Source organism: Oncorhynchus mykiss, chromosome 21, assembly GCF_057628025.1.
Source record: "Oncorhynchus mykiss isolate SJ-2025 chromosome 21, ASM5762802v1, whole genome shotgun sequence".
NCBI classification, from domain to species: domain Eukaryota; kingdom Metazoa; phylum Chordata; class Actinopteri; order Salmoniformes; family Salmonidae; genus Oncorhynchus; species Oncorhynchus mykiss.
In genome coordinates, this window is record NC_143042.1 from 49,586,910 (window position 1) to 49,609,825 (window position 22,916).

The 22,916-nt window shown below is 43.8% G+C and overlaps 1 protein-coding gene across 1 annotated transcript; it reads right to left on the reverse strand.

The window, feature by feature from the left end:
* Nucleotides 1–1,863: 1,863 nt before the first annotated feature.
* cckar (cholecystokinin A receptor) lies at nucleotides 1,864–22,585 on the reverse strand. The gene is made up of 5 exons (XM_021578282.3): nucleotides 22,055–22,585; nucleotides 20,837–21,088; nucleotides 4,616–4,877; nucleotides 4,167–4,294; nucleotides 1,864–3,884 (listed from the first exon to the last, which is right to left on the reverse strand). The coding sequence occupies exons 1-5, from the start codon at nucleotides 22,179–22,181 to the stop codon at nucleotides 3,259–3,261; spliced, it is 1,395 nt and encodes a 464-aa protein (XP_021433957.3). The 5' UTR covers nucleotides 22,182–22,585; the 3' UTR covers nucleotides 1,864–3,258.
* Between the last annotated feature and the right edge of the window lie 331 nt (nucleotides 22,586–22,916).

The window sequence follows — 22,916 nt, forward strand, 5'->3', positions numbered from 1 at the left end:
GTCTACAGCACCTCCTACTGGAGAGATGGGCCGTCTACAGCACCTCCTACTGGAGAGCTGGGGCCGTCTACAGCACCTACTGGAGAGCTGGGGCCGTCTACAGCACCTCCTACTGGAGAGCTGGGGCCGTCTACAGCACCTCCTACTGGAGAGATGGGGCCGTCTACAGCACCTCCTACTGGAGAGCTGGGGCCGTCTACAGCACCTCCTACTGGAGAGATGGGCCGTCTACAGCACCTCCTACTGGAGAGCTGGGGCCGTCTACAGCACCTACTGGAGAGCTGGGCCGCCTACAGCACCTCCTACTGGAGAGCTGGGGCCGTCTACAGCACCTACTGGAGAGCTGGGCCGCCTACAGCACCTCCTACTGGAGAGCTGGGGCCGTCTACAGCTATCCCTTCGGTCTCCCATCCAGGGTTTTAACCAAGCTCAGCTTGGATATTAGTCACTGACTATTACCAAATGTGCTATTATGAGAATGATTGTTGAGATCTCCACTCAATAGGTTCACTGTTGCTATCGAAGTCATTCCAAAAGGTCGGTTCAACAGAGCAAATGAAATGTAACCATAGCCATCACAAGCTCACAATCAATGGGAGTGATAGGGGCATGTGAGAAGAAAAAACATAAAACCAAATATGTTGATTTCAGGTGATTTTGATTTGTTGGGGGTTTGTTTTTACATGCTCATGCTCTCATCAACCCCATTGATTGTTAGCTTGTGGTGGTTAAGGTTAGCTGAAGTTTGTAGTGGCTGTTTAAAACGAGCTGATCCATGGATTACTGTTTCTCTTGGGCCACAGACTCCTTCCAGGGTGAGGAACCATTTAAAATCAAGTTGTAAAATAGTGGACTACTCCTTCAAAGACTTTTATCAAATCAAAACTGTATTTAATGTGCCTTTTAAAGTGTATTTGATTTGGTCCTGGTCTTTAAGTTAGATTTTTGGTCCAAATGGAGTCGTGAATCCAACATGTTCATTATTAATTTGTAGACAAACTCTAATTAAATCAAGACTCAGTAGCAAAGATGGATGCATCTCCTTCAAATGTTGATATTTGGTTGCGTTGACAACCAAACGTAATTCAATATCACTTTTGCTATACTGTAAACAGCCTAATGTTAAGGTTATCTTACAAACTAATGTAACAGAATGTATTCAACCGTGAAATGAGTAACGCATCAGTGGCCGGTAACTGTAACATTTAAACATCTAATGTAATCAGAAAGCCTGCAGGTTCAGGGTCACAGGTCTGTGGACAACGTCACAATTGCTATAGCCAGCACAGAATCTCAAACGCCATTCATTATTTGCACCATGTAGTATAACGTAATCTCAACTGCAATCCAGGTCACTTGGTTGTGCTGTTAGATAAGGCGTTATCACTGTGCTTCAAGTTGTTTTTATAAATCAACAAAACGTCCGACATTGGTATTCCCGTTTGAACTTTGTTGTGGTTGAAAGCGCAGTGAAAACACATTTATGTGACAACTATACCAAAAATCAGACATTCATTTGAATTTGAATTTGGTTGTGCTTTTAGATGGTGCTTTTAGCATAGTGATAGCCAAAAGTTTGGGAATTCAACAATGTGTTGTCTTTTTGAGTGGGTTGAATATAGGAATCTCATTGATCCAACGTATCTATTAAACATATTACCCAATTCTCCACATTGAAATGACGTGGTGTGTTTATGCTTCTCAGAAGCCTCATGTCGAAGAAGAAGACCACACTGGCCCTCCCAGTGCAATCCATCAGCACATCTCTCTGCTGTAGCTCCTGACTCAGAGATTTGACCCCCCCCCCCCCCACAGACACCAGCAAGTAGCATAGCAGAGCAGAAATGCATTCTGACATTCTCATTCAACACTACAGACTTTTAATATTTAATTAACTTTTTTTTTTTGGTAATGCATCCCATGCACTTTACAGAACAATTTCCCTTCGAGAGCAACACTAAAAATCCTCTAATTAACAGTGACATGACGATACAATACAACAAAGAGGAGAAAACAACACAATTTGCTACATTTGTGCTGCAGTGTATTTAACAACCCAAGTCAACAGAGACCAGGTGTGATATGCTTGACAGGTAATGCTGGGAAAGGTCCTTTTGAAGTAGTGGGACAGACAGGTGCACAGAGTCCCACACCACGATAAGGCCACAGTCGTGTCACTTACAATAAATAGTACACTAGGTACAACGATAAAAGATGACTGAGTCAAGGACAAGAAAACACAGTTTTTTTTTTTGTTGTGCGCCCACGAGGATGACACTATGCTACAAGGCTAGGAATGCCTTTCAGAGCATGACAAGGCCAGGGATGGTAACAATTATGGTAACAATTATTTACACGTATGGGCATATTTGTGTGTCACACTGCCTGTAAAAAGGAGTCCGAGGTATGGGAAGTTATGAATGTCTTGGGGAACGTGGTGTCGTCATTGGGCTGTGGCTTGTGCCTTTCAAGTCCCTGACAAGAATGTGTACAGAGAGAATATTATGCAGAGAGGGGAGAAAACACACACACACACACACACACACACAAGGGGTCAGCCAGGGTTCATCTGTTCACCATGCTCATGGAGTTCTTACATGGCTCTGAAAAAGCTGCTTGGACGTTCCTCTGGGATCATCTGGTCAACGTCAAACCAAGACAACTAGGGTGCTGCTTTTCCCCGTGGGTGATTCAGGAGAGGAGGAGGGGTTTACGTGAAGAGACACCGTGACGATTGTACACATCATGGGTGTTTGAGGTGAATGTCTGTGTGGAGGAACAGCATTGGATGTTAACCTCGTGGCTGTAAGACATAAACTAGCCATGTTTTCTCACGGTCCCTATTAAAGAAGCATGTAGGTTCCTGTACCTCATAAAGAGTTTTATATCACGTGCCACTGTTCCTCAGTCCATGTAGTTTGTTTACCGATACTTATTTAAATGCATAACCTTCTCCTTGTTGAAAACCTTGGCTGATTATCCCGTTTCTCCATTTCATGTAGTCAACATGCCATCGTTTGATTGTCCTTTCATTGTAATGACACCAAGTATATCATCAACCTATTGTCTGAGATTCTCTTCATACATACATGTCCACTTTCACAAGTATGGTGACTTTAAAAGTTGAAAGCAGGCATGCATGACCTCATCAGAGACCGAAAGCTCAATGTACAGTGTGTGTGTGTGTGAGGGGAGGGGGGGAGGGGGTGCTGCATGACCACTTACTCATTCTGATTGGTCAATGATGGAGAAAGGAAGCTAAGCCTGGGCGGAGCCACGGATACTACTGTATGTGAAGTGCGTGTTATTACCACTCTGCGGCGTGTGCCCATTCTCCTCTCTGCTCCTCATCCCTCCTCTTCCTCCCCCTCTCCCCGTCCCCATCCTACTCCCAGCCCCCCTCCCGACTCCACCGGACTTGGGGCTGCTACAGCAGGTGAAGGTGGACAGAATCCCTTGGCGGAAACGCTTATTCATGAAACAGTATATAATGGGGTTGACACAGGCAGAGGTGTACGACAACAGGTGGATGAAGGATATCGGCGCCCCCGAGAGGAGCTTGTCGGCAGAACGGCGGTCGAAGGCCCGCCAGGCGTTAACGGCGAACACGGGCGTCCAGCATAGGAAGAAGAGACAGACGATGACCAGGAGCATGCGAATCACGCGCTTCTTAGCCATCAGGTTGCAGGTGGAGCTGTTGCTGCACACACGGCTCAGCTTGGACTTGTTGCTGTCCACGTTGTCTCTGCTGTTGACGGTCACGTTAGGGCTAGGGGTCGAGGGAGGGCTCTGGAGGTGGGCAAGCTCGCCCTTCTTCTTGGCGGGCTGAAGGTAGCAGCCGTCGTTGTCGCCGGGTTTGATGCTGCCGGTGCTGCACTCTCTCTCTGTGACAGATCATAACATCAGATGTGAATACAAAATTAACTTAAACTAAAGTTGTTTTCTCTAAATAAAAATGATAGGTGATAGAAGGGGATCTAATCATCTCTGTGATAGATCAGAAAAATAAGACATGAATAATGACTGATCCTGTGCAAATTAGATTTACCAAAGATTAGCCAATGGTAAACAATGACCAATAAGGATGCCACCAAATTGATATGGCATGATAATAATCGCCAGAGCTGGACATTTTCAAGAGGTCGGTTGAGGTTTTGTATACGTACCTCTGCTGGACTTCCTGTTGGCCATCTCAAACTTGATGCCCCTGTAGAGCTCCAGGGAGATGAGGCCATAGGCTGTCATCATCATGATCCCAGGAACCAGGAAGAGCAGCAGCAGCAGGGACACATACCTGTAAGGAAGAAGGCTCGATGGTGTCACCGGGTTGGTCGAAAGTAAGTGCCCATTCAGCATGCATCAAAGTGATTTGACCTGACCAAGAACTGATCTCTGAGCTCAGTGATGATCTACCTCATCATTGTTAAGTATCTATCATCTAACAGACCAACAAATCAGTGAATTTGATACTTCCCCCTTGAATTAATAGACATGAATAGCCCATTTCATCTTTTGCACAGACCGTTCCATTATTTACAGTGAAAATCACCTAGCAGTTGAAACCCCTCTTTGTGATGGCACCCGTCTACCAAAATGAAACTATCTATCCTCTCACCAGGACTGCTGGATGACATCACTGGGCCATACCAGGCGGCACATGTTGCCCGTGCTGTTGTTGACCCGGGTGAAGGGCACCAGGGTACTGGAGATGGGGTAGGGCAGCATGAACAGGAAGCTCACCACCCAGGTGGCAGAGATGACCTTGGCAGCGTGGGACTTGGTTTGCCAGGTCCGGGAGGTCAGGGGGTTGCAGATGGCACTGTAGCGCTCCAGGGAAATGGCCACCAGGTTGAAGGTGGAGACGCTCACCGAGATCCCTGGAGAGATGACGACGGTTAGCGGTCCACAGTTTTGTACCACAGGACTGAGTATACAATCTGATGAATAGATCGATAACAGACAAGACTGTAGGCTACACTAGCATATGTGATTTTGTACGTCTGTGATTAAACCAAGCTCATTAGGCATTTATAAGTTACATTTTTAAAAATATCATTCATTTAAAAGTCCAAAAATGAAGATAGCAATCGCAGATTGTCCCTTTTAAACCTTGTACAATGGATAATGTAATACTGTACACACAGCAGGTGGGATTGGCACTGTCTACTGTAATACTTGGAATAGCTGGCCTTACACATTCACGGCTAGTCACTTTGTACTTTACGAGCGTTTAGGGACAGAGGTAAGTTCCAGCACTTGTGGATGATCAACAACCCCATCCGTTAACCGGTGGATGTTACAAAACAACAAACAACGGCACCTATAAATACATGCACGTTACCTTGGTTACACACCGTGACAGATGAGGTAATCATAGCTACTGACATGGCCGGGATCTCACCGCACGGACCCAAGTCAAGAACAAACTGATCAGGGAGGCTGTGAACTATCTGACTACAAAGAAACACCACGGTGGAACATTTCCCAAAGAAAATGAATAATACAACCGTAACCCAGCTGAAAGAAATGCATGTAGATAGGATGTATCCAGGGGATATATATCCATGTCATATCCAGGGGATATATATCCATGTCATATCCAGGGGATATATATCCATGCTATATCCAGGGGACATATCCAGGGGATATATATCCATGTCATATCCAGGGGATATATATCCATGCTATATCCAGGGGATATATATCCATGTCATATCCAGGGGATATATATCCATGTCATATCCAGGGGATATATATCCATGCCATATCCAGGGGATATATATCCATGTCATATCCAGGGGATATATATCCATGTCATATCCAGGGGATATATATCCATGTCATATCCAGGGGATATATATCCATGTCATATCCAGGGGATATATATCCATGTCATATCCAGGGGATATATATCCATGCCATATCCAGGGGATATATATCCATGTCATATCCAGGGGATATATATCCATGTCATATCCAGGGGATATATATCCATGTCATATCCAGGGGATATATATCCATGTCATATCCAGGGGATATATATCCATGCTATATCCAGGTGACATATCCAGGGGATATATATCCATGCCATATCCAGGGGATATATATCCATGCTATATCCAGGTGACATATCCAGGGGATATATATCCATGTCATATCCAGGGGATATATATCCATGTCATATCCAGGGGATATATATCCATGTCATATCCAGGGGATATATATCCATGCCATATCCAGGGGATATATATCCATGCTATATCCAGGGGACATATCCAGGGGATATATATCCATGTCATATCCAGGGGATATATATCCATGTCATATCCAGGGGATATATATCCATGCTATATCCAGGGGACATATCCAGGGGATATATATCCATGTCATATCCAGGGGATATATATCCATGTCATATCCAGGGGATATATATCCATGCTATATCCAGGGGACATATCCAGGGGATATATATCCATGTCATATCCAGGGGATATATATCCATGTCATATCCAGGGGATATATATCCATGTCATATCCAGGGGATATATATCCATGTCATATCCAGGGGATATATATCCATGCTATATCCAGGGGACATATCCAGGGGATATATATCCATGTCATATCCAGGGGATATATATCCATGTCATATCCAGGGGATATATATCCATGTCATATCCAGGGGATATATATCCATGCTATATCCAGGGGATATATATCCATGCTATATCCAGGGGATATATATCCATGCCATATCCAGGGGACATATCCAGGGGATATATATCCATGTCATATCCAGGGGATATATATCCATGCTATATCCAGGGGATATATATCCATGCCATATCCAGGGGATATATATCCATGCCATATCCAGGGGATATATCCATGCTATATCCAGGGGACATATCCAGGGGATATATATCCATGTCATATCCAGGGGATATATATCCATGTCATATCCAGGGGACATATCCAGGGGATATATATCCATGTCATATCCAGGGGATATATATCCATGCCATATCCAGGGGATATATCCATGCTATATCCAGGGGACATATCCAGGGGATATATATCCATGACATATCCAGGGGATATATATCCATGTCATATCCAGGGGATATATATCCATGTCATATCCAGGGGATATATCCATGCTATATCCAGGTGACATATCCAGGGGATATATATCCATGCCATATCCAGGGGATATATCCATGCTATATCCAGGGGACATATCCAGGGGATATATATCCATGCCATATCCAGGGGATATATATCCATGCCATATCAAGGGGATATATATCCATGCCATATCCAGGGGATATATAACCATGCCATATCCAGGGGATATATATCCATGACATATCCAGGGGATATATATCCATGCCATATCCAGGGGATATATATCCATGCTATATCCAGGGGACATATCCATGCCATATCCAGGGGATATATATCCAGGTGACATATCCAGGGGATATATATCCATGTCATATCCAGGGGATATATATCCATGTCATATCCAGGGGATATATATCCATGCCATATCCAGGGGATATATATCCATGCCATATCCAGGGGATATATATCCATGTCATATCCAGGGGATATATATCCATGCTATATCCAGGGGACATATCCAGGGGATATATATCCATGTCATATCCAGGGGATATATATCCATGCCATATCCAGGGGATATATATCCATGCCATATCCAGGGGATACATATCCATGTCATATCCAGGGGATATATATCCATGCTATATCCAGGGGACATATCCAGGGGATATATATCCATGTCATATCCAGGGGATATATATCCATGCCATATCCAGGGGATATATATCCATGCTATATCCAGGGGATATATATCCATGTCATATCCAGGGGATATATCCAGGGGATATATATCCATGTCATATCCAGGGGATATATATCCATGTCATATCCAGGGGATATATATCCATGTCATATCCAGGGGATATATATCCATGTCATATCCAGGGGATATATATCCATGTCATATCCAGGGGATATATATCCATGCTATATCCAGGGGATATATATCCATGCTATATCCAGGGGATATATATCCATGTCATATCCAGGGGACATATCCAGGGGATATATATCCATGTCATATCCAGGGGATATATATCCATGCTATATCCAGGGGATATATATCCATGTCATATCCAGGGGATATATATCCATGTCATATCCAGGGGATATATATCCATGCCATATCCAGGGGATATATATCCATGTCATATCCAGGGGATATATATCCATGTCATATCCAGGGGATATATATCCATGTCATATCCAGGGGATATATATCCATGTCATATCCAGGGGATATATATCCATGTCATATCCAGGGGATATATATCCATGCCATATCCAGGGGATATATATCCATGTCATATCCAGGGGATATATATCCATGTCATATCCAGGGGATATATATCCATGTCATATCCAGGGGATATATATCCATGTCATATCCAGGGGATATATATCCATGCTATATCCAGGTGACATATCCAGGGGATATATATCCATGCCATATCCAGGGGATATATATCCATGCTATATCCAGGTGACATATCCAGGGGATATATATCCATGTCATATCCAGGGGATATATATCCATGTCATATCCAGGGGATATATATCCATGTCATATCCAGGGGATATATATCCATGCCATATCCAGGGGATATATATCCATGCTATATCCAGGGGACATATCCAGGGGATATATATCCATGTCATATCCAGGGGATATATATCCATGTCATATCCAGGGGATATATATCCATGCTATATCCAGGGGACATATCCAGGGGATATATATCCATGTCATATCCAGGGGATATATATCCATGTCATATCCAGGGGATATATATCCATGCTATATCCAGGGGACATATCCAGGGGATATATATCCATGTCATATCCAGGGGATATATATCCATGTCATATCCAGGGGATATATATCCATGTCATATCCAGGGGATATATATCCATGTCATATCCAGGGGATATATATCCATGCTATATCCAGGGGACATATCCAGGGGATATATATCCATGTCATATCCAGGGGATATATATCCATGTCATATCCAGGGGATATATATCCATGTCATATCCAGGGGATATATATCCATGCTATATCCAGGGGATATATATCCATGCTATATCCAGGGGATATATATCCATGCCATATCCAGGGGACATATCCAGGGGATATATATCCATGTCATATCCAGGGGATATATATCCATGCTATATCCAGGGGATATATATCCATGCCATATCCAGGGGATATATATCCATGCCATATCCAGGGGATATATCCATGCTATATCCAGGGGACATATCCAGGGGATATATATCCATGTCATATCCAGGGGATATATATCCATGTCATATCCAGGGGACATATCCAGGGGATATATATCCATGTCATATCCAGGGGATATATATCCATGTCATATCCAGGGGATATATATCCATGCCATATCCAGGGGATATATCCATGCTATATCCAGGGGACATATCCAGGGGATATATATCCATGACATATCCAGGGGATATATATCCATGTCATATCCAGGGGATATATATCCATGTCATATCCAGGGGATATATCCATGCTATATCCAGGTGACATATCCAGGGGATATATATCCATGCCATATCCAGGGGATATATCCATGCTATATCCAGGGGACATATCCAGGGGATATATATCCATGCCATATCCAGGGGATATATATCCATGCCATATCAAGGGGATATATATCCATGCCATATCCAGGGGATATATAACCATGCCATATCCAGGGGATATATATCCATGACATATCCAGGGGATATATATCCATGCCATATCCAGGGGATATATATCCATGCTATATCCAGGGGACATATCCATGCCATATCCAGGGGATATATATCCAGGTGACATATCCAGGGGATATATATCCATGTCATATCCAGGGGATATATATCCATGTCATATCCAGGGGATATATATCCATGCCATATCCAGGGGATATATATCCATGCCATATCCAGGGGATATATATCCATGTCATATCCAGGGGATATATATCCATGCTATATCCAGGGGACATATCCAGGGGATATATATCCATGTCATATCCAGGGGATATATATCCATGCCATATCCAGGGGATATATATCCATGCCATATCCAGGGGATACATATCCATGTCATATCCAGGGGATATATATCCATGCTATATCCAGGGGACATATCCAGGGGATATATATCCATGTCATATCCAGGGGATATATATCCATGCCATATCCAGGGGATATATATCCATGCTATATCCAGGGGATATATATCCATGTCATATCCAGGGGATATATCCAGGGGATATATATCCATGTCATATCCAGGGGATATATATCCATGTCATATCCAGGGGATATATATCCATGTCATATCCAGGGGATATATATCCATGTCATATCCAGGGGATATATATCCATGTCATATCCAGGGGATATATATCCATGCTATATCCAGGGGATATATATCCATGCCATATCCAGGGGACATATCCAGGGGATATATATCCATGCCATATCCAGGGGATATATTTCCATGCTATATCCAGGGGATATATCCAGGGGATATATATCCATGTCATATCCAGGGGATATATATCCATGCTATATCCAGGGGATATATATCCATGAAATATCCAGGTGACATATCCAGGGGATATATATCCATGCCATATCCAGGGGATATATATCTATGCCATATCCAGGGGATATATATCCATGCCATATCCAGGGGATATATATCCATGTCATATCCCGGGGATATATCCAGGGGATATATATCCATGCCATATCCAGGGGATATATATCCATGCTATATCCAGGGGATATATCCATGGGATATATATCCATGTCATATCCAGGGGATATATATCCATGCTATATCCAGGGGATATATATCCATGCTATATCCAGGTGACATATCCAGTGGATATATATCCATGCCATATCCAGGGGATATATATCTATGCCATATCCAGGGGATATATATCCATGCCATATCCAGGGGATATATATCCATGTCATATCCAGGGGATATATATCCATGCCATATCCAGGGGATATATATCCATGTCATATCCCGGGGATATATCCAGGGGATATATATCCATGCCATATCCAGGGGATATATATCCATGCTATATCCAGGGGATATATCCATGGGATATATATCCATGTCATATCCAGGGGATATATATCCATGCTATATCCAGGGGATATATATCCATGCTATATCCAGGTGACATATCCAGTGGATATATATCCATGCCATATCCAGGGGATATATATCTATGCCATATCCAGGGGATATATATCCATGCCATATCCAGGGGATATATATCCATGTCATATCCAGGGGATATATATCCATGCTATATCCAGGGGACATATCCAGGGGATATATATCCATGTCATATCCAGGAGATATATATCCATGCCATATCCAGGGGATATATATCCATGCCATATCCAGGGGATATATATCCATGTCATATCCAGGGGATATATATCCATGCTATATCCAGGGGACATATCCAGGGGATATATATCCATGTCATATCCAGGGGATATATATCCATGCCATATCCAGGGGATATATATCCATGCTATATCCAGGGGATATATATCCATGTCATATCCAGGGGATATATCCAGGGGATATATATCCATGTCATATCCAGGGGATATATATCCATGTCATATCCAGGGGATATATATCCATGTCATATCCAGGGGATATATATCCATGTCATATCCAGGGGATATATATCCATGTCATATCCAGGGGATATATATCCATGCTATATCCAGGGGATATATATCCATGCCATATCCAGGGGACATATCCAGGGGATATATATCCATGCCATATCCAGGGGATATATATCCATGTCATATCCAGGGGATATATATCCATGCCATATCCAGGGGATATATATCCATGTCATATCCCGGGGATATATCCAGGGGATATATATCCATGCCATATCCAGGGGATATATATCCATGCTATATCCAGGGGATATATCCAGGGGATATATATCCATGTCATATCCAGGGGATATATATCCATGCTATATCCAGGGGATATATATCCATGCTATATCCAGGGGATATATATCCATGCTATATCCAGGTGACATATCCAGGGGATATATATCCAGGCCATATCCAGGGGATATATATCCATGCTATATCCAGGGGATATATATCCATGCCATATCCAGGGGATATATATCCATGCTATATCCAGGGGATATATATCCATGTCATATCCAGGGGACATATCCAGGGGATATATATCCATGTCATATCCAGGGGATATATATCCATGTCATATCCAGGGGATATATCCATGTCATATCCAGGGGATATATATCCATGTCATATCCAGGGGATATATATCCATGTCATATCCAGGGGATATATATCCATGTCATATCCAGGGGATATATATCCATGTCATATCCAGGGGATATATATCCATGTCATATCCAGGGGATATATATCCATGTCATATCCAGGGGATATATATCCATGCCATATCCAGGGGATATATCCATGCTATATCCAGGTGACATATCCAGGGGATATATATCCATGTCATATCCAGGGGATATATATCCATGTCATATCCCGGGGATATATCCATGCTATATCCAGGTGACATATCCAGGGGATATATATCCATGCCATATCCAGGGGATATATATCCATGTCATATCCAGGGGATATATATCCATGTCCTATCCAGGGGATATATATCCATGCCATATCCAGGGGATATATATCCATGTCATATCCAGGGGATATATATCCATGCCATATCCAGGGGATATATATCCATGCCATATCCAGGGGACATATCCAGGGGATATATATCCATGTCATATCCAGGGGATATATATCCATGTCATATCCAGGGGATATATATCCATGCCATATCCAGGGGATATATATCCATGTCATATCCAGGGGATATATATCCATGTCATATCCAGGGGATATATATCCATGCCATATCCAGGGGATATATATCCATGTCATATCCAGGGGATATATATCCATGTCATATCCAGGGGATATATATCCATGTCATATCCAGGGGATATATCCATGCTATATCCAGGTGACATATCCAGGGGATATATATCCATGTCATATCCAGGGGATATATATCCATGTCATATCCAGGGGATATATATCCATGTCATATCCAGGGGATATATATCCATGCCATATCCAGGGGATATATATCCATGTCATATCCAGGGGATATATCCATGCTATATCCAGGGGACATATCCAGGGGATATATATCCATGTCATATCCAGGGGATATATCCATGCTATATCCAGGGGACATATCCAGGGGATATATATCCATGCCATATCCAGGGGATATATATCCATGCCATATCCAGGGGATATATCCATGCCATATCCAGGGGACATATCCAGGGGATATATATCCATGCCATATCCAGGGGATATATATCCATGTCATATCCAGGGGATATATATCCATGTCATATCCAGGGGATATATATCCATGCCATATCCAGGGGATATATCCATGCCATATCCAGGGGATATATATCCATGCCATATCCAGGGGATATATCCATGCCATATCCAGGGGACATATCCAGGGGATATATATCCATGCCATATCCAGGGGACATATCCAGGGGATATATATCCATGTCATATCCAGGGGATATATCCATGCTATATCCAGGGGACATATCCAGGGGATATATATCCATGCTATATCCAGTAAGGAAATATGGCTGAAAAGGATTTGAACTACAAGGGCACTTGAAATTTCAGCTATGCTGTATCCAGGACCTGTATCCAGACATAACAAATATCAATAGAATGTGTTTGAACAGGTTACGAAGCATGAGAACGGTACAGCCTCGACTGTAAAGAATGTAGAGAATGGATCCTCAACTACGTAGACGTTGATATATCTGTGGCTGAGAGTTTCAAGTCATTGAGACACTTGTGAACAACAACAGATCCCTTTTGTACCCTGTTCTTCTTCCTCATCTTCTTCTCTTTTCTTCTCTCTTCTTCTCTCTTCTTCTCTTCTCTCTTCGTCTCTCTTCTTCTCTCTTCTCTTTTCTTCTCTCTTCTTCTCTCTTCTTCTCTCTTCTTCTCTTCTCTCTTCTTCTCTCTTCTCTCTTCTTCTCTCTTCTTCTCTCTTCTTCTCTCTTCTTCTCTTCTCTCTTCTTCTCTCTTCTTCTCTTCTGACCTGGACCTTTCAGCTCAGAGTAAATGGCAGTGATGTAATGTACTTAAGTCAAAAAATTTTCAAGTTCAACTTAAGTCATTTTTGGGGGGGAATCTGTAATTTACTTTACTATTTATATTTTTGACAACTTTTACTTTTACTTCACTCTACATTTCTAAAGAAAAGAATGCACTTTTTACATTGCATGCATTTTCAGTGACCCAAAAGTACTTGTTACATTTTAAATGCTTAGCAGGACAGGAAAATGGTCCAGTCACGCACTTATCAAGAGAACATACCTGGTCATCCCTACTGCCTCTGATCTGGTGGACTCACTAAACAGAGAACATACCTGGTCATCCCTACTGCCTCTGATCTGGTGGACTCACTAAAGAGAGAACATACCTGGTCATCCCTACTGCCTCCGATCTGGTGGACTCACTAAACAGAGAACATCCCATGTCATCTCTACTGCCTCTTATCTGGCAGACTCACTAAACAGAGAACATCCCTGGTCATCCCTACTGCCTCTGATCTGGAGGACTCACCAAACAGAGAACATACCTGGTCATCTCTACTGCCTCTGATCTGGTGGACTCACTAAACAGAGAACATCCCATGTCATCTCTACTGCCTCTTATCTGGCAGACTCACTAAACAGAGAACATCCCTAGTCATCCCTACTGCCTCTGATCTGGTGGACTCACTAAACAGAGAACATACCTGGTCATCCCTGCTGCCTCTGATCTGGAGGACTCACTAAACAGAGAACATCCCTGGTCATCCCTACTGCCTCTAATCTGGTGGACTCACTAAACAGAGAACATACCTGGTCTCCCCTACTGCCTCTGATCTGGTGGACTCACTAAACAGAGAACATCCCTGGTCATCCCTACTGCCTCTGATCTGGTGGACTCACTAAACAGAGAACATCCCTGGTCATCCCTACTGCCTCTGATCTGGTGGACTCACTAAACAGAGAACATACCTGGTCATCCCTACTGCCTCTGATCTGGTGGACTCACTAAACAGAGAACATACCTGGTCATCCCTGCTGCCTCTGATCTGGTGGACTCACTAAACAGAGAACATCCCTGGTCATCCCTACTGCCTCTGATCTGGTAGACTCACTAAACAGAGAACATAACTGGTCATCCCTACTGCCTCTGATCTGGTGGACTCACTAAACAGAGAACATCCCTGGTCATCCCTACTGTCTCTGATCTGGAGGACTCACTAAACAGAGAACATCCCATGTCATCTCTACTGCCTCTTATCTGGCAGACTCACTAAACAGAGAACATCCCTGGTCATCCCTACTGCCTCTGATCTGGAGGACTCACCAAACAGAGAACATACCTGGTCATCTCTACTGCCTCTGATCTGGTGGACTCACTAAACAGAGAACATCCCATGTCATCTCTACTGCCTCTTATCTGGCAGACTCACTAAACAGAGAACATCCCTGGTCATCCCTACTGCCTCTGATCTGGAGGACTCACCAAACAGAGAACATACCTGGTCATCTCTACTGCCTCTGATCTGGTGGACTCACTAAACAGAGAACATCCCATGTCATCTCTACTGCCTCTTATCTGGCAGACTCACTAAACAGAGAACATCCCTAGTCATCCCTACTGCCTCTGATCTGGTGGACTCACTAAACAGAGAACATACCTGGTCATCCCTGCTGCCTCTGATCTGGAGGACTCACTAAACAGAGAACATCCCTGGTCATCCCTACTGCCTCTAATCTGGTGGACTCACTAAACAGAGAACATACCTGGTCTCCCCTACTGCCTCTGATCTGGTGGACTCACTAAACAGAGAACATCCCTGGTCATCCCTACTGCCTCTGATCTGGTGGACTCACTAAACAGAGAACATCCCTGGTCATCCCTACTGCCTCTGATCTGGTGGACTCACTAAACAGAGAACATACCTGGTCATCCCTACTGCCTCTGATCTGGTGGACTCACTAAACAGAGAACATACCTGGTCATCCCTGCTGCCTCTGATCTGGTGGACTCACTAAACAGAGAACATCCCTGGTCATCCCTACTGCCTCTGATCTGGTGGACTCACTAAACAGAGAACATAACTGGTCATCCCTACTGCCTCTGATCTGGTGGACTCACTAAACAGAGAACATCCCTGGTCATCCCTACTGTCTCTGATCTGGTGGACTCACTAAACAGAGAACATCCCTGGTCATCCCTACTGCCTCTGATCTGGTAGACTCACTAAACAGAGAACATAACTGGTCATCCCTACTGCCTCTGATCTGGTGGACTCACTAAACAGAGAACATCCCTGGTCATCCCTACTGTCTCTGATCTGGAGGACTCACTAAACAGAGAACATCCCATGTCATCTCTACTGCCTCTGATCTGGTGGACTCACTAAACAGAGAACATCCCTGGTCATCCCTACTGCCTCTGATCTGGTGGACTCACCAGACAGAGAACATACCTGGTCATCTCTACTGCCTCTGATCTGGTGGACTCACTAAACAGAGAACATCCCATGTCATCTCTACTGCCTCTTATCTGGCAGACTCACTAAACAGAGAACATCCCTGGTCATCCCTACTGCCTCTGATCTGGAGGACTCACCAAACAGAGAACATACCTGGTCATCTCTACTGCCTCTGATCTGGTGGACTCACTAAACAGAGAACATCCCATGTCATCTCTACTGCCTCTTATCTGGCAGACTCACTAAACAGAGAACATCCCTAGTCATCCCTACTGCCTCTGATCTGGTGGACTCACTAAACAGAGAACATACCTGGTCATCCCTGCTGCCTCTGATCTGGAGGACTCACTAAACAGAGAACATCCCTGGTCATCCCTACTGCCTCTAATCTGGTGGACTCACTAAACAGAGAACATACCTGGTCTCCCCTACTGCCTCTGATCTGGTGGACTCACTAAACAGAGAACATCCCTGGTCATCCCTACTGCCTCTGATCTGGTGGACTCACTAAACAGAGAACATCCCTGGTCATCCCTACTGCCTCTGATCTGGTGGACTCACTAAACAGAGAACATACCTGGTCATCCCTACTGCCTCTGATCTGGTGGACTCACTAAACAGAGAACATACCTGGTCATCCCTGCTGCCTCTGATCTGGTGGACTCACTAAACAGAGAACATCCCTGGTCATCCCTACTGCCTCTGATCTGGTGGACTCACTAAACAGAGAACATAACTGGTCATCCCTACTGCCTCTGATCTGGTGGACTCACTAAACAGAGAACATCCCTGGTCATCCCTACTGTCTCTGATCTGGAGGACTCACTAAACAGAGAACAAACCTGGTCATCCCTACTGCCTCTTATCTGGTGGACTCACTAAACAGAGAACATACCTGGTCATCCCTGCTGCCTCTGATCTGGTGGACTCACTAAACAGAGAACATCCCTGGTCATCCCTACTGCCTCTGATCTGGTGGACTCACTAAACAGAGAACATACCTGGTCATCCCTACTGCCTCTGATCTGGTGGACTCACTAAACAGAGAACATCCCTGGTCACCTCTACTGCCTCTGATCTGGTGGACTCACTAAACAGAGAACATGCCTGGTCATCCCTACTGCCTCTGATCTGGTGGACTCACTAAACACACATGCTTTGTTTTTAAATTATGTCTAAGTGTTCAGTGTGCCACAGGGCTATCCGTACATTAAGATACCAAGAAAACGGTGTAGTCTGGTTTGCTTAATATAACGAATTTGAAATAATTTTGATACTTAAGTATATTTTAGCAATTACATTTACTTTTGATACTTAAGTATATTTAAAACCAAATACTTTTAGACTTTTACTCAAGTAGTATTCACTTTTACTCAAGTATGACAGCTGGGTACTTTTTACACCACTGGTAAATGGCTCAGTACATTTACAGCCCCAGTGGAGGAGAGGCGATGTGGGAACGCAGCCACGGCTAATAGCCCCAGTGGAGGAGAGGCGATGTGGGAACGCAGCCACGGCTAATAGCCCCAGTGGAGGAGAGGCGATGTGGGAACGCAGCCACGGCTAATAGCCCCAGTGGAGGAGAGGCGATGTGGGAATGCAGCCACGGCTAATAGCCATCAGATTGCTTTATTTGGTGTCTCTTCACACCAGGCACCAGGTCAGAGACACAATTGAGGCTTTAATGGCTTCTGGGATTTGCTTCTCTATTGATTTTCTATCATCAGGCCAATTTAATCGCCCCCAGTGAGTGGTTGGAACTGGAAGGAATCTTCCTATGTCGACAGAACCTACTGTACTCTCTTCCCTTACCTGACCCCTTGAAGTGAGTGGCATCGGTGTAGAAGACAATAATAAGGTCAGACCACGCATGGGGCAGCAAGTTGCCCAGTGGTTAGCATGTTGGGCCAGTAACCGAAAGGTTGCTGGATCGAATACCCGAGCTGACAAGGTAAGAATCTGTTGTTCTGCCCCTGAACAAGGCAGTTAACCCACTGTTCCCCCGGTAGGCCATTATTATAAATAAGAATTTGTTCTTAACTGACCTTGTTAAATAAAGGTCAAATTAAAAAACATCTGACCCTACTGATTGTGTGCAATACAATACCTTAACTATGCAACACTTGCAGAAGCTGGAGCACCTTGTATTGCAGTACCACACAAATCCCAACAAACAAACCCATTACAGTTTGTGAATATGTAACCAGGGCCCATATCCACAAAGCATCTCAGATTATACACTGCTCAAACAAATAAAGGGAACACTAAAATAACACATCCTAGATCTGAATGAATGAAATATTCTTATTAAATACTTTTTTCTTTACATAGTTGAATGTGCGGACAACAAAATCACACAAATTATCAATGGAAATCAAATTGATCAACCCATGGAGGTCTGGATTTGGAGTCCCACTCAAAATTAAAGTGGAAAACCACACTACAGGCTGATCCAACTTTGAGGTAATGTCCTTAAAACAAGTCAAAATGAGGCTCAGTAGTGTGTGTGGCCTCCACGTGCCTGTATGACCTCCCTACAACGCCTGGGCATGCTCCTGATGAGGTGGCGGATGGTCTCCTGAGGGATCTCCTCCCAGACCTGGACTAAAGCATCCGCCAACTCCTGGACAGTCTGTGGTGTAACGTGGCGTTGGTGGATGGAGCGAGACATGATGTCCCAGATGTGCTCAATTGGATTCAGGTCTGGGGAACGGGAGGGCCAGTCCATAGCATCAATGCCTTCCTCTTGCAGGAACTGCTGACACACTCGAGCCACATGAGGTCTAGCATTGTCTTGCATGAGGAGGAACCCAGGGCCAACCGCACCAGCATATGGTCTATGGATCTCATCTCGGTACCTAATGTCAGTCAGGCTACCTCTGGCGAGCACATGGAGGGCTGTGCGGCCCCCCAAAGAAATGCCACCCCACACCATGACTGACCCACCGCCAAACCGGTCATGCTGGAGGATGTTGCAGGCAGCAGAACCCCCACCTGTGGACGTCGGGCCCTCATACCACCCTCATGGAGTCTGTTTCTGACCGTTTGAGCAGACACATGCACATTTGTGGCCTGCTGGAGGTCATTTTGCAGGGCTCTGGCAGTGCTCCTTCTGCTCCTCCTTGCACAAAGGCGGAGGTAGCGGTCCTACTGCTGGGTTGTTGCCCTCCTACGGCCTCTTCCACGTCTCCTGATGTACTGGCCTGTCTCCTGGTAGCGCCTCCATGCTCTGGACACTATGCTGACAGACACAGCAAACCTTCTTGCCACATCTCGCATTGATGTGCCATCCTGGATGAGCTGCACTACCTGAGCCACTTGTGTGGGTTGTAGACTCCGTCTCATGCCACCACTAGAGTGAAAGCACCGCCAGCATTCAAAAGTGACCAAAACATCAGCCAAGGAAGCATAGGAACTGAGAAGTGGTCTGTGGTCACCACCTGCAGAACCACTCCTTTATTGGGGGTGTCTTGCTAATTGCCTATAATTTCCACCTGTTGTCTATTCCATTTGCACAACAGCATGTGGAATTTATTGTCAATCAGTGTTGCTTTCTAAGTGGACAGTTTGATTTCACAGAAGTGTGATTGACTTGGAGTTACATTGTGTTGTTTAAGTGTTCCCTTTATTTTTTTGAGCAGTGTATAATGAATTAGATTATATGGTCAGATCCTAGATCAGCACTCCAACTATGAGACGCTTTGTGAATACGGGCCCAGGTCAGAACCTGTGTACGTACAGTGCTTCCACAGGACTCACCAATGAAGTACATGGCCACGACTTTGTTTCTCAGGGACCATATCGGCACCAGGGTCGTGACCTGTGTACAGTAAACTCACCCATGAAGTACATGGCCACGACTTTGTTTCTCAGGGACCATATCGGCACCAGGGTCGTGACCTGTGTACAGTAAACTCACCCATGAAGTACATGGCCACGACTTTGTTTCTCAGGGACCATATCGGCACCAGGGTCGTGACCTGTGTACAGTAAACTCACCCATGAAGTACATGGCCACCTTGCAGATGCCCGAGCCAAACACAAAGTCCCTCATGAGGTTGGGGATGAGGGTGAAGGGCATGCAGAAGAGGCAGAGCATCAGGTCGCTGGCGGCCAGGGAGAGCAGGAACAGGTTGGTGACGGTGCGCATGCGGCGGTTTCTCACCAGCACGGCGATGATCAGGCTGTTACCCAGCACGCTGACCAGGAAGATGAGGCTATAGAGGAAGATACGTACCGTCTGATTCAAATCTATACAGAGGAGAGACAAATGGTCAGCATTATTGTTGTGATAATTGTCTTTATCGTCATTATTATTATCATAAACATCCTTTATCTTAATAATAATCAACATCATTATCATCCCGAAATTGTTACGGTCATTATTATCATCACGATCATTATCATTACTTTCAAATAATCAATCCATTAAGTCTGTCTGTTTTCAATGACATAGCCCTTGTGTGAAGAGGTTGACGTTCATTTAAGTGTATCCTAATTCGATTGTAAAATATTTTTGTTGTGCATTACTCATCCGGGTTATTTTAGAGCATTAATGAAGGCAAGCTGGAATTCAGTAGGAGTCCGTTCTGATTGGTCGCATCACTCAGGGGAACAGTGTGTGCATATGTGGGGCTTGAATTAGCAACATTAAATTCAACATGTTCTGTCCCTTATTTAATATTTTAAAGATTATAGATCTATATTATACATATCAGCTCAATTGCAATGGGAATTCAGAGATCATTTCCGTCAATGTAACACTCAGACCATTTTGACTTAAGCAAATAGGCAAATACTTGTTGACCTGGTCTTAATTTACATAAAAAAAAACAAAATGATATTCAGTCCTAGGGCACTCCATCCAAGCAGAGGAGCAGAAAGAACGCATGCTACTTCAACCGGTGTAAAGCGCACTGGCCCTGCTTGGGGGTGTCCAGAGGGTCGCTCTCCCATGTGCAGTTGAGCAAAAATCCCAAAATATGACTAACAGTTTAAAATATGTATTATTTGAGAAACAACGCATTTTCACAATGAAAAAACAAATGGCCCAACGTGTGTGAAACAGTCTGGGAATGTTATGATCTCAAAACAAAACAGTTTTGTGACTTTTCATCAATATCTCCACTAAAATGTTTTATTTAGATTTAAAACATACTACAATTAGACATTGACTTTTTGTTCATTTAATTTATGATTATCAATAGGATTGGTTACCTTTCGGTTCCGGAGGGGTCTCGCTTTCATCTTCACACTCTGAGACATTCTTGATTCCAAAGTCACATAATATCTTATAAAGATTAGTTGAGTTTATGAGCATATCGTGCAATGTAAATGGTTCCATTTTTGTTGTTCTATCTTATTTTTTTTCTAGTGCATAAATGGATATTATAGGCTCTATGTAAAGGAACCCATTCGGTTCATCCTTCGCAGTCTAAGACGATGGCAAACTTGACATTATAATGCCAGCAAATCACACTTCCCACATGTCATGTTCATATTCTCCAGGGAAAAGTCTTAAAAGAGCCTCGAACTGAAGATTCAAAGAAGTTTTGCATGACCCCATTTATGTTTGATATAAGATAATGATCCAGTTTTCAAATAAATCGACAAGTAATAGAGTCAGTGAGCAAAAATGATTGAAGTCAAGCGTCTGCTGCATGCGGGCTGTTGCGCTCCCTCTCGCGCTTCAATGTTGATATGAGAAACACAGTAGAAGAGCTGTGGACAGAGAGACTCTCTGCTCTTGGAAGAGACCCCGCCTCTCGAGCCCATGGTCATGCAAGGTGCAACAGCCTTTTCAAATGGACATTTGTGTCACTCCTACTGTGATTTTTCCCGTCTGTTGCAAAAGTCAACGTATTACTGACAATATTTCAACAAAACTAAAATAGTTTTAGATTTGTTATCTGAACAACAACATAAAAACGACTATATGCAGGATCTGCGAGGTGTAACGATGTCAGAGACCATTTCCTCCCGTAATTGGTTGTTCACATGAGAGATAATAAACAGTCGTTATAGGAGAGGACTGGACAGAGGCTCACCTGATGATGGCAATCCATCAACATGCCTTAAC